Source organism: Haemorhous mexicanus, chromosome 5, assembly GCF_027477595.1.
Source record: "Haemorhous mexicanus isolate bHaeMex1 chromosome 5, bHaeMex1.pri, whole genome shotgun sequence".
In the NCBI taxonomy this organism is placed as follows: domain Eukaryota; kingdom Metazoa; phylum Chordata; class Aves; order Passeriformes; family Fringillidae; genus Haemorhous; species Haemorhous mexicanus.
Window position 1 is genome coordinate 7,216,958 of NC_082345.1, and position 14,046 is coordinate 7,231,003.

At 41.7% G+C, this 14,046-nt stretch overlaps 1 protein-coding gene across 3 annotated transcripts in view; it reads left to right on the forward strand.

Annotated features, from left to right (window-relative positions):
* The first annotated feature begins 3,282 nt into the window (after nt 1-3,282).
* The window catches only part of FBLN1 (fibulin 1), a 79,016-nt gene continuing 68,252 nt past the window's right edge, over nt 3,283-14,046 (forward strand). The window contains exon 1 of one of the 3 annotated variants that reach the window (XM_059845743.1): nt 3,283-4,019. In XM_059845743.1, coding sequence (XP_059701726.1) covers nt 3,944-4,019 — 76 coding nt within the window. In that variant the 5' untranslated portion in view covers nt 3,283-3,943. Of the gene's footprint in view, nt 4,020-4,794; nt 4,832-14,046 lie in introns of those variants that run through there. The other 2 variants (XM_059845741.1, XM_059845742.1) reach the window with 2 other exon arrangements.

The following is a 14,046-nucleotide window of genomic DNA, read 5'->3' on the forward strand; positions in this document are numbered from 1 at the left end:
CAGCTCTGCCTTTAGCTACAAGATGCTATAACAAGCCTGGTGGTGGTGTCTGGGTGGGCCTTCTTGGAGGGGCAGTTTTGGACTTGTAGGCTCACAGAGGCTCACAGCCCTCCCATTCCCTTTTGTTTACCTAGGCTGGGAGCCATTTGGTATGGATGTTTTGTAGTTTGGGATTTGAGGATGTGGATGTGCCTGCATCCTGATTTATTCCAAATTAATCCCAGACAAGGATATGGAAAGTGCATATAAAGTGTCCCCAAGTGATACTACCCAAGGGGCTTTGGTGATCAGTGGTGATGCACAAAGTGACAACTTCAAGATGAATACAAGCCCAGAGAGCTATTAAAAACTAAACTACATTGATTTTGACTCAAAATAAGCAAGCAATTGTTGTTTATAATGACAGTAGCCATTTCAAAAAATAGCCAAGGATTGCTGTGGATCCATCTCTGAAAACTGTTTTTTCTTTTCCTGTTCCAGGCAGGAAAAAAGCTGAATGTCAGTTGTACCATGCTCATACTTGTGTTTGGAGCTAAACTGAGTGGTCATTTGTTCTCCAATAGCCATGGATTTACCTACTGTAGAGTTTGAGATCTTATATTTACAGTGAGAGATGGTAAGATCCACATGAATCCTCTTAATCCTTGTGTGTCTGTACCAATCAGGGATGTATTCTTCCTATTAAGAAGGAAAAGAGGCCTTTTCATGCACCTTTAATGCAGCACATAAGAAGAGCCAATATGTAGCTTCATTTTTTGCCAGAGGGATCAAGGAGTTTCCCTCTACAGTCACAAACCCACAGTTAGATTTAATGTCTAGGTGAGTTCTGTTAGCTTCCTTGCAACATTCTTCCTGAAAACAGGAAAGACAGAGGGAAATGAAATTGCACTCTTTCACTCAACTTCTGGGAAAGATAGGTGGAGTGGTAAAAAATCAGGCTTTGGGAGCTGCAGTAAAAGAGATGAGCTGGAAGGCACAACAGCTGGGACTTCGTGTCAGCTTTGTTCATTAGACAGAGGTTGATGCCCTTATAGACACTTTATCAGGCCATCTCAAGAATTCCTAAGGAGCCAAATGAGAGCTGTGGACCTGCTGCCATAGATGGCTGGATTTGATAAAAATAATTCTAAATTCTTTGTCCATCTACTTGCGTGTATCCACTCTCAACAGGACCCTTGGAAATGACTTGTGCAGTGATTTGTTACACTGTCATTACTCGTTAATCTGAGCTTCTGCAAATGATTTTTATTCTTCTGAAGTAGAAACAAAATCCTCATTAAAGAATTTGTTTGTTTTAGAGCTACACAAAAGATTACACAGCTTTTACAAACAGATATAAGGAAAAAAAATGTGGTTATGCAAAATGTTCCCTCTCATAAGCCCTTGATTTCCACTGACTCCCAGGACCTCTGGATTGAGCCTGCAGTGCATGGCTCAGCTCATTACAAAGCTTGGGGTCAGTAATTGGAATCACATGTACTCGAGGCCTCTCACTCTGACTGTAGGTGAGAGTGCCAATTTATAGTAGAAATGTGTATTAAGCAAAAAACCCCCACCCCAAACCAAGGAAAAACCTATTGTCAGATCTGCAGATGACCACAACCTTGATGTTTTCTAGAAATACTTCTTAAACTTTTATTTAAATTTGCCTCATTTCTGGTATAGTTTGTGGTGGTGAACTAAACAGGAACAAGGAATTCTTACTCTGGAGTAAAAATGTCCACACATGGTGTTAATCAGGGCAACTCCATGTGCGGACAGGCTATTATGTATGATTTTACACTGTTTTAGGCATGCTGGGTGAAGTTCTTTCTATCCACCTTTAATCAATTAAGGGAGGTTTTAATGTAGAGTGAAAAAAGGCAATATTGAACTGAACCCAGAATTATTACAGAGGGGATTCCTCTGGTTCAGTAAACTGGCACAAATGTTAGACAAGGTGTAATCTTTGTGAGGTGTCTCTCCCAGCTGTCTGATATATGAAAAATGGTAGCTTGGAGGTTGGAATGAAACACTGGCAAGGTCCCACTGTAACTGATGTAAAATCCTTTTAAACTGAGTCAGGGCATTTAAAGAAGAGAGACAAATAGACATGCTTATGTAGAAAATCCCCCAATTAAAATCCCCCCCCAATAAAATCAGCCATCCATCCTTCTTCCCCTTTTCCAGCTGCCCCTTCCCAATAAAATAGAGGAGAAAACCAACCCAAAAAACCCCACCAAAACCAACAACAACAACAAAAAACCACACAAACCCCCCCCCAAAAAAACCAAACCAACAAACAAAAACACCACCCCAAAACAACAACAAAAAGAACCCCAAAAAACCCCCACAAAAAACCAAACCAAAACAAAACCCCAAAGAAACCCCAAACAACAAACCAAACAAAAACCCCCAGCAGTTAAAGCAAGACAATGTGGACATTTTGAGTGTGGATGGAGGTCAGTTCTTGGATAACTCTTTCTGCAGCATGTGTGGGAGGCAGCACCAGAAGGGTGTTGGAACCAGGCTCAGAAGGAACAAAAGGAAATGGCCCTTCACACAGTCACTGGTAAGTCCATGAAACCAGTTGCCAGAGGGTATTTTGGATGATAAAGTTTTACAAGAACTCATGGGGAGACATGATAAATACCTGGAGTAGGAATTCACTGAGGGCTACTAAGCACACATAGACCACATTTCACTGAGGAAATGCTCCAAACTCAAAGGAACTGAAGGCTGGGAGAGTAATTGTGACAATTACCACGTGTGTTTTTCTTATTCATGCTCTTGCACTACTTTACAACTGTGGCTGAAGACAGGCTGTTGAGATAGTTGGACTCTTGGCCTTATGGTGGTATTTATGTTCTTGTGTTAGAAAAGTACAAATAACTTGGTGAGGAAGAAAACACACATTCAATGCTTACTGCCTTAAACACTTCTTCCATTTGGACATTTTGAGGAAAGATACTCAAAAGTTGCATTATTGAGTAGTTACAAGAGGAATAGCCCAATCAGAGCCCACGTGGCACAACCTGCAAGCAGACACACAATGACTTCCAACTCTTTGTTTGTGTAAAGTCGAGGGCAAAGTATACAGAGGTGTTGAACTCTCTGTGTGTTTCTATCTCCATTTGCCCGCAAATATTCCTCTATCTGAAAGATCTCAGCAACAGAATTGCCAACTGCGTCCTTTGGCCACTATCAGTGTTTGTGTTCCTGTTTAAATAAGATAAGAAGGTTAAAAAAAAGAAAAAAAAAAAAAAGAAGATGAAAAAGAAGGGAGGGGAGAGAAAGCAGAGCTGCCTCATTTGGGTTGAAATTCTCATCCTGACTTCTTAAGAGTAGGGGGAGGGAATAAGGGATTTTTATTTTCCCCACTGAATTTCATTGAAAGATTCTAGAATCTCTCTCCTTTTAAAAACCATATCTGATGACAAAAGCTCTATTGGGGTAAAATCCACGGAAAGACCTAGAAGAGGGGGGTTGAAATTTCCCCTTTAGAGGTTAAACCTCTGCTAGGTGGTTTCTTTTGTTTTATTTTGCTTTGCCTTGCCTTTGTTTGTGCCTTTCCTCGACTTGGAAACGAGAGAAGCCGCTGCACTTCTCTTTCACAGAATCAGGCACGGCGGCCCGAGGTTCGCGCTGCGGATCTGCCGCTTGCCGAGCTCCAGGGAGTCACTTTCAGAGCGTGTGGGGGCGGCGGGCTATCAGCAGCACCGGGCTTCGTGCCTCCGAGCTGCGGCCACGGCTCTCTTCTGCCGAGCACTTGCAGGCTGTAAAATTAAGCGGGCAGGCACTGAATTAAATCTTTGTAAAGCCCACCGAGTGGGGGGTTCCTGCAAGCTCTTTTCCAACCGGTCTTAAGCGGCTGGGACAGCAGCAGCAGCAGCAGCAGCAAGCGAGGAGAGCCCCCGGACGCCGCAGGAGAGCCGAGACCCGCTCTGAGGAGCGCTCCCCGCCGATGGACACCCTCGGCGGGGCCCGGCCGCTGCGGCTGCTCCTGCTCCTGGCGCTGCTGCCTCCGCTCCGGGGACAAGGTAAGAGCGGCAGGGAGAGAGGGAGGGAGCGGCTCCAGCCCCCGAGCAGGCGGCGGGACCCGCTACGAGCTGCGGGGCTCGCCGGGCGATGGGGCCCCCTTCTCCCCCGTATCCCTGGACGTCCCGGGCAGGCTTTAAAGCGCCGCTGCCACGTCCAAGTGAGCAGAAAGGCGTGGTGAGCACCGGCCCCGCCGCTGCCGCCGCCGCCGGTCCCGCTGCCCCCGGGGAGGAGGTTTTGAGAGGGCTCGGTGCGAGGCTCCGCCGGACGGGCTGGGCTGTGCCGCGGGGAAAGGGTGAGTGGGTTCGCCCGACGGACGCCCCCACCCCACCCGGGATCAAGCGCAGCTCGGTGGATATCGCAGGAATCGCGACATGTCGGGGCAGCCGCCGCGCTGTGCCCCTCGTCCCAAGCGGGAGTGACGGGTCCGAAAGCGGCGGCAGCAGAGGCGCCAGCTCTGACCTGCCGGACACAGCTACAGCCGAGAGCACGGGAAACTGCCCCAGCAGCTCAGTGGGATCTCAGAGGAGAGGGAGGAATAGCGGAGCAAAGGATGCAGGCTTTCTGGAGACAAAACGTGGAGCGTGTACGAGTGATACCGTGTGATGTGGTTGCTGTTGAAAGCAGGGATCTGGATCCGAGCCATGACTCCTTTTCCACACTGCACACTCTTTTCCTGATCTCTTAGTACTGTCCGAAGAGAGGATGTGAGCTTACTGATTCATTGTAGAAATCTCATGCAAATCTTAATTTGTAGGAGGTGACAAAGGAAGTATTTGTTCTATGGTGATAATGAATTTATCACAGCTAACAGGTAAGTGACTTTTCCATTAGAGTAACCCAAAAGGATCCCTTGAGGTTTCATTATGCTCTGGGCAAGTAGTTGGAAACACATGGTCATTGGCCTAGGCAGACAAAAGCCAGTGAAGTAAATAATTTGCTATTGTCACAGTGTCTTGAGTCTTGGATTTTCATATAGCAGAGGACTTGTCACAGATATCTGTCAAAATACCTGCTTTGATAAAGAATTGTAGCTCTCATTTTAAAGAGGGACAGGATAAGATGGTCAGAAGACCAACATTCACCTCCAGAATCAAAATAGCTCCTACTTTGCCTTAGACAACAGAGTACATCAGCAAAACTGTGGCTTTGATGTGTCCCATTGAACAGACATAGTAATTTTAAGCATTCAACATTATTGTAGAACATGAGTAATTTCACTTTGTAACCTCTGTACATTTAACTTGAGTTACTGGATAACTTTTTAGAAAACTGGGAAGTCATTAGATTTATAAGCTCAGTTTTTAAAAAGTTTTTTTAAACACAAAAATTAGCAGTAAAGTATATATCAGGGTTTGATTTCCAAATGAGAATCCATACTCTAATTTGACTGAGAATTTCTATTTCCTAAAACTTAACAGTACTCTGGATAAAATTAGATTTAAATGTCTGAAAGCAGGTGAGAATCCTTGCTTAGGAGATCAGCATTTAAAGAGTAGACTTGGCTTGGGTGAAATAATTAATGAATATTGAATAATAATCTGTGTTTTAGAGGTAAATGACATAGTTACATGGTGAAGTCATGTGGTTGAAGTCTTTGGGGCAGAGCCTGTGCCCCCTGCAGGTCTGGAATGAGGGGCCTTGGAGCAAAGAGGAGTTCCTGCATGCTGTAGTGATAAAATTGCCAAGTAGTTAGGATAGCTTATTTATGAAATACACTTTTCTTCTGAATTTGTTTCTGTCAGTTTTCTTAATTGCTTTTCTTTACTAATGAATCATCAAATCAACAGTAGCTCTTAAAGTCTTCACTCTGAAGAAACTGAAGGGACTGCCTTCAGGGGAGCTGCCCAGTGCACATTAATGTAGGGTGTGTACATCCTTCTTTGCAAGAGTAAGGATCTTAAAACCTTAAAAAATTCGATGATGCAACTTTGTTTTGCTGTAAACATTGCATTATTTAACACCTATCAACTACCACAAAATGAAGAAGATTAATTCCATCACCATGGCCAGTCAGTGTATTAATAGTTCATCCTGCAGCTCTCTCTTTGGCACATCCTGGTACTACAGGCACAGTTTTAACTCACTAAACATCTGGAAGCATGTCTATTCAGGGGAAGCTTACTGTTGTAATAAAAAAAATGTTCCACTGACTTTGTGGAATGAGTTTTATTTTAAGATTATGATTTTTACATGTGCTTTTATAACAGTACATTTATAAGAAGTATATGGGTGGAGGTAGGACACATAAAAGGCTGAATCTGCTTTTTTGTATGTTACAATAGATAAAGTCTGCCCCAAAAAAATCACACACTACCAGTTTTAAAACATGAGTGCTACCTCTAAATTAGTTTTTAGTTGAGTTTTTAGTTGAGTTTTGTTTTAAGAGGCCATTTTCAGAAGTGACATTTTATTGCAATCAGGAGAAGAGCAAGATGTTAAAGCTCTTTGTTTTTCATCCGTGTAATTGAAAGCAGACGTGTTAGTGAAATCCAAGAGAAACCCCCATAAACCAGCTTATCAAGTTACTGCAGTATATTTATATTGTTCTGTTAGGTTTCAGGCATTATCTGAGAGTAGGTCAATGCATTTTCAAAAGTTAGTTATTTGTCATCCTACTTTAGCCCATTCTGCAAGTTTCATATCAACTTTACATGTGTTTTCAATAAATAGTTGTGTTAAGACCAACTTGTTCTACAATACTTCTATTCCTGTTTTCTGAAATGAAGGATGGGCTTTAGTCCTCTGGGACTTGACTGAAAGAGTTAACTGGGACCATGAAAGATTTTGAATTTGGCTTTTTGAGTTATGGATACTTCTAAAGAAGTAGGTGGTAAAATGAATTCAGTAAGCAGAGAATCTGGGTTTACTTGATTTGTAAAGTATCTGTAGAGAATAAAAGGGGCTGAAACAGAGAAGGTCAAGAAAGAGTGAGCTGAAATCCAAATAAAACAACTTCAGGGCACAGACAAGAATTTCAATGGTAACACAGAGTGGGTTAGTAGGAAAGAGATAAATGAACGGAAGCTTTTGTGAAAACGTAGCAGAAAGTGATGGTTGACTGTTACAGGAAGCAAAGAAAATGACTGAAGTTAAGAAATAACAAAGTAAGCAGGTAATTGTAGCCAAAATAGGCAAGAGTTTTTGAGCACTCTGGAAATGTTGGGCACTCGTGTTTTGGTGTAGATTCGATGGAAGGAGACAGGCCAGGAGTGAGATTTTAATAGTTAAGTCATCACACAATTAAATTGGGAGGCTGGATAGCATTGCTCCAAGATAAGATGTAGAAGTGGAAGCAGAAGGTTAAGAAGATTGCAGGATAAGAAAGAGTAGAAAAATTGTCTGCAAAGAAATCCATGAAGGAGTTGTCAGGAGCGAGAGAGAAAACATAGGAAGAAGCCACAACAAGCAAAAAGCCTAAAAAGGGAAGAAAAAGTCAGTACAGATCAGTGAAGAGTTCCAGAAAAATGGCTAGAATTACTGGCCATGATATTTTTGAATAAAAATCAGCTTAGAAATGCTCAGAATAATGTCAAGTAAGTGGAGATGGAGTAGACAAGGACGTACTAAGATGATATATGGGGTGATTTACAGTGACAGAGTGTACATTGAGGGGGAAAATGTGACAGTCATGTTTATCACACTTGGCAAGGTTACTCGTCCTCTGGTGAGACAAAGGACAGCCCAGAACAAATTGTGTTGAAAATCTTCTCTGATCAGCAGCATGCAGCATGTCTTAAGCATCTCCCATGCTTGTACTCTCCTCAGTATACCAACAAATCTTAGGCTAAGGCAGTTCATTAAGTTTCTTCTGTTCACATTTTAAAGCAAGCAACATTTCTATTTCCCCCCAGCACTAAGGAGTACTTTGTCTCTGATTTGTACCTATTATAAACTACTTCAGACTTAAATGTTTTGAGAAATTGCCTTTTGGATTTGAAGTATGTGCTGCTGTATCTTAAGAAGAAAATAAATTTCAAGATTCTCAGGGATTTTCAATCATACTCTTGTCAGTTAATCAAATTACTGTTACATTTTCATTCAAAGAAAGCTGAAAGTTTTGGGTACTGAGTACATAGGTATAGGAAGTGTCTATAGGAAGTACTGTTTTCTGGGTTGTGGTTGCACCACTAATGAGCAATGCTGCACAAGGGTGCACTATGTTCCCCTGTAAATTGTTTGGTTTTCAGTCTAGTCAAAATCTGCATTGACACTTTAATCTTAGTAATAAAGAAAGCAGTACCAGAAAAGATCTTTTTTTATCAGTGCTGAAGTGTACAGATGTAGAAATCCTTTGTATGGTATATTCCAGCTTTTTGGGGTGTTTTCAAGGATTTAGGAAGCTTTGGAAGGTTATAATGTGCAAATGCTACTTGCACTACACTCATTGGAAATGCTGCCTCCTTCCAGCTTTGCTCTTGTCACTGACTGAATTTCAGGTACTGAGTACTTATATAAATGCTTAGTAAGAGAATCTGGGAGAGATAGATACTGATTTGTGGCTCAGGATAGATCATTGCAAAATTAGGAAAGTCTCATGTAAGAGTTCTGGTAATGTTTTCTCTAAAATGAAACCTTCCCTGAAGCATTGCTATATATATGCAAAAAAAGGATCTGTATTTTCCTCCTGCTCTGTTAAGTCTGTGGTTCCTTCCACACTTGAACCTTGACCCATTGTGCTATAAATTTTATCCCATCTGCTCAGTGTTTCCTGACTATTCTTTAAATATGGCAATACTAGAATATCAGAATCTTTCATCATTGTCCATCATTTTTTATATTCAGCAATAAACATGCTGCCCACAGAGTAGATACATTTTACTTTAGCAGTATATAAAAGCATAGTTATTATTATTAATTTTCTAGTCAGATGAAAATACAGAAATCCCAGTGTGAAAATGTTTTTCCTGTAATCAATTTACAGGAATAGCAATAGAAATAGAAATAATTTTATGGCAATAGAAATGCTTGAGCATATATATTCAATATTCTGAGATGTGCTGCTCTGTCACATTCTCATATCCTTATTTAAGTAGCTTTATTTTGGATGTATACATATACTTGGACTCAGATCAAAACTGTTTAAGGTCTACCTAAAGACTGTCATTTTACTGCAGTATATTTGGGGTCATGGCCTTTAGACAAATGAACAGGACTAGCAATAGGTTAATTTTAATAAAAATTTCTAATCACACAATTTTTCATTATTTGAAATGAGAAATCAAAAGAAGATTAAAATTTGCTCTTAAATGAGAATGCCTGATTTGGCACTTTTCCTGTGAGGTTATTTCATTATTTGCATGATTTTCTCACAGGGGGAAAAGTGAAGGGCAAAGTTTAGCATGACTTTTTCAGGCAGAGCAGTTGCAGTTCTTCCAATTATGAGTCTTTTTTTTGTATATCCTTCCATGTCATCTTGGTGACTCTGGTTTCCTTAGTCCACCTGTGTCCCTCAGAGCTGTGTATGCACCATCTTTTTGCACGTTCTTGTGAGTATGTAAAGTCTGGGACAGAAATTAGACATTCTAAGCTGTTTACGCAATGCTGATTCAGTGGACTCCAAGTTTCTCTCAACACTTTCATATCTTCTAGAAATTTTCAGAACACTCTTTATTCTTTCAGTCTTACTGTCTTTTGATCTTCAGCCTCTTCATGGAAGCCCAAAAAATAACCTATCCAGAAAGATGAAAAAACAGGTATTAATTTGTTCCCAGGAAAGGTATCCTCAGGGAGGAGCAGTCTTCAGGTACACAAAAGGTTGGGTGTTTAAGAGGGAATAACAAAAGAATGAATTGAAATGAGCTTTTGCAGTGAACAGTGAGGTAATTATCAAAAAAAATTTCTGTTGCTGGATGTAAGAGATCTTGGAGCACCAGAGCAGATTGCCTGGACAAGTTTGGGAATCAGCCTCCCTTGGTACTGATTTTAAACAACTGCAAAGAGCTCTGCCCACAAGTGATTAAATTTTATCAGGTCTCCCTGAAAGTAGTGAGTAAGGCAAGATAAGCTCCTGAGGCCTTCTATATCATTATCTCTTCTGATATTTTGAGATACAGATATATATACATAGATATGTATCTAAGATGCCATATTCCTGCAATAGATGGAGGTGTCTTTTCTAATTTTTAGTAGCCAGCTGCCTACTTTTAGGAAGATTTTTCTTTAGACCCAAGGCATAATATAAACTCTGCAGTAAAGCAGAATGTGCTTTCCCCACTAAGGACATAATGGATGTTGCACCATAGCTTTGCCTCCTTCAGGCCTGTCCTCCTCACCAGCTATTGCCATGGAAGGTTATAAGAACTTGTTTTATAAACAGCACACAGATATCTCATAAAATGAGGTTTGGCTGTATCTGAAAAATCCCCCTAGTTGTGTGATGGCCATTGCTGGTGCTACCAGAGTCACATTCCCTATAAATGAGTGTTCTCCAGACCTAAATAATTTCCAGTAAAATGCTGGCTGTTTTCAAACCAACCACAAAACACACTAACATACCAGGCATTTCCTTTAGGGTGCTGCTGCTTTTAGTTACTCTGTTAACTGGGTTTCTTCAGTGATTTCAGCTGTCCTGAAATAATCACCCTCAGCTGAGAATCCATCTGAAAGTAAAGGTTCAAACCCTTTAAACATGTTTGGAGAGGATGTAGTATTTTTAGCTGTATGTGAAGGGTGAGTGATTGTCTGTCAGCCCATAAAGCTCCTCACACTTGCAGGAGAGGAGCCCAAAGTCACAAATCCTCTTTGAGGGACTGAGCAGGACAGGAAAGGGACAGCTGGTGAGGAACACAGCCTTGCATCCTACCACAAATGCATTGGAGAATTCCTCCTGGCCCCTGCTGCTGTGGGTGTTAGGAGAGAGTGTCCTGGCTCCAAGTGTTATGCTTTTAGTAGGAAATTCAGGCTGTCTTAGTCTTTAAGGGAGCCTGTAAGAACAGCTGAGTAGAAGGACCAAGAATGTCTTACTGTGCACAGATCTAGGGCCACACTTCAGCTGTGTCTCTTCATTGTACCCCAGCAGTGTTTTGGGGTATTTGATGAACATTTGATTCCCCTGCTCTGTGTGCCCAGTCTAAAGGTGAACCAGCACTTCTCTGCAGAAGAAGAAAAGCTTTTATTCACTTTGCTTCTTTCTTTTCATACAAAATGGTAGAGGGGCATCTTCATTCCCCCTCCATTCTGAAGAGATCCATCACACACTCACCTTGTCTCTGATGAAGAATGGCAATGCTCTCCTGCTTTGCTCCTCTGCTTCTGGTTCAAGCTATTTGTTTCAGGGAATCATGAGCCCAGATTTTCTGTTGTACATCTTTCCCTTTCTTGGTTTTAGGTCTCCTTCACCCTTTCCCCTGCTCTGTGTGCCCAATCCCTAGGTTTACACAAATACAAAGATGAGCAAAGCTGTGTTTGTCATGTTAGTCTATTACCAGTTGGACTTTTGAAGTCAGCTGGCTTCCCTCTTGTCTAAACATATCTCCAGGTCTATTCAGCACCTTTAGAGGCCAGCCAGAGTGTGTTTGCATTGCCAAAGGCAGCATTTCCAGTTTGTTGTAAGAAAAGGAAAAAATCAAGAGTACACATCCCAGCTGCCAGCACTGTTGTCCCTGCTACAGAAGCAGCTGAGTTTGTCCACCTGAAAACAGCTCAGTGTCACTGCTCAGGAGGAATTAATTTGGTGTAGCAGACCAGGCCAAGCAGACTTTTTTTGCCCTGAGTGTTGAGCAAAGGGGAGCCTTGGTTAAAGGGATATGCACTTGCTGTACTTGTGTGAGAATGCAGATGGAAATGGAGATTGGAAGACAAAGAATGTGATTTTTGAGTATTATGGCTGGCCAGTCTGTCAGTCTGAGGATCAAATTCTGTAAGTAGATTTGGAGTTTTTTCCCAGCTGGCAGTTAGATGAATGAGCATCACTAGTGAGAGAGTTTTCTGGACAGGACAAGAGAGGTTTTATCAGAAAGGCACACAGTGACTGTTGAAAGTGGTTTTCTTACTGGAACCTAAACCAGTGTGTGCCTGTTGTAATCACAAGTTCCAAAAATTCTGCATGACATATTGTTGCTGAAACATGTTGGATCAGTGCTGAGCTCTCACAGAGTCTGTCTGTTGCCTGTATCCTCAAGTGCTGAGAAGTGATGACCATGTTTTGTTTTCTCACATTCCACAGTGCTGAGCCTCTTACAGAGTAAATTGAGTGAAAGGCAAGATCTGCACCACATTTTGCAAACCTAATAAATTCATGTGCTTAAAGGGTTATGAGCATCTTAATAAGAAGGTGTGATTTTGACCCCTTGACGTGGACTCACTTCCAAATCTATACCCAGCTACAGCTGGTTATGTGGGCTGTGAAATCCAGGAGTTTGAGGGTCACATCATTGCCTGCCCTGAAGAACAGGCAACCCTGACTGGCACTGGCCTGGTGAGCCCACCTAGGCTCAGGTGTCACTGTGGTTTGGTTTCACCATCAGGCTGATAACTGTTCCACAGATCAGTAATGAACAGCCATCCAATCCTGGAATGTATGTGGGCCTTTCCAATAGAGGCAACAGTGGACAATAGCTGCTGTTGTAGATTGTTACCTAAAAAAAAAAAATCTCTCTTTTTGATGTAGCTGGAATGCTCCTGCTATGAAATTTATACAGCTTTTTTTACTCCTGCTTTTCATTTGCAAAAGAGACAATTCAGGTGTTCTCATTCCAGGAATCATGCTTTTTTGCATTCTTCAGCTTATCTTTCTTTTGCAAAAAATATTCACTGCAGCAGCTGAATAAGCAACTATTGCATCACAGAAGTCTAAGGTTATGCAGATATTAACCTCATTTCTTGCTTTGAACTCCCACAAGTTATGGCAATCCTGTTAAAAAATCCTTTTCTTAAAACAACATTTTCTTCTACTCATCATGTCTGTGTAAACATAGTTCTGAACCAGCATGTGAATGTATCATGCACACATAATGTTTGAATATTTTTTTACCTTAATCATGCCCTGTCTGATAGATTTTCTTAACGACATCTTTTGTAAAATTAGAGGACTTAGTTCCAGCTGTGTTTCTGCTGTCTCCTTCCCAAGACTCCTGAAATCTCTCTCACAATCCAACATCCTCCAGGTGTCCACTAGGACAGGCATCCTTGCTGTTACCACACCAACAGAGCTCAAGTTCTTTTGGATGCTCTGCTGCACAAGCCTTTGTACAGGAGCAAAAGGGTGATAAAACTGCATTGGATTTTATCCCAAATAAGCCTGGGATTTTCTGAACAATAAAAATCAGTAAGCATGCAAAATCACTGTATCTGATGAAAAGGAAGTTAGCCTGCTCCCCTATTAACAGAGCTCTGGTTTAGCCTCATATTTTTCTGTCTTGTGATACCAGAAAGCTGAATCAGCATTCCTCAATTTTACAAAATGGATCTGACACTGTACTCTTGCATGTTACAACTTTCCTGTAGGGTTTCTCCCTCCAAATAAAAGGGTGTAGGGGGATAGAATATAAGAAAATAAAGATGTGTAGAAAGTAATCTTCCCCCTAAGGAGTTGCAGCTGGGCCAAATATCAAAGATTAGGAGCAGGCCTGACTTTAAGGCTACAGGTGTAACCACTGAGAGGAAGAGTGCTATAAGAGAGTGGGGTGCCTGGTTGGGAAGGGAACTGGAGTCAGTTGGCTGCTGTGTGGAGAAGAAAGAGTCAGTGCTCTGAGGAGCTGCCCACGGGAAACACCAAGAAGGTGTGAAACTTTTGCAATGAGACAACAGTCTGGAACCCCTGCAATAAGATGACAACAAAAGGGCACTTTTCATCTGAACACAGATGATGGCATCAGCATTTCCCATAACAGCATTGTTTTTAGAAGGCCTGAGATTTCTCTAGCTGATTTGCTTGAAGCATTGTGCACTTGGCAGAATTGCTGAAGGAGCACCAGGTTCAGTGGAGCAGTGCTGTTCTTCCTGCTGGATCATTGTTGGCACTGCAGGTCTGAGGTGTGCCAGGAGCTCACCAGCTGAAGTAAGAGACGTGGTTACAGTCAAGAAAAA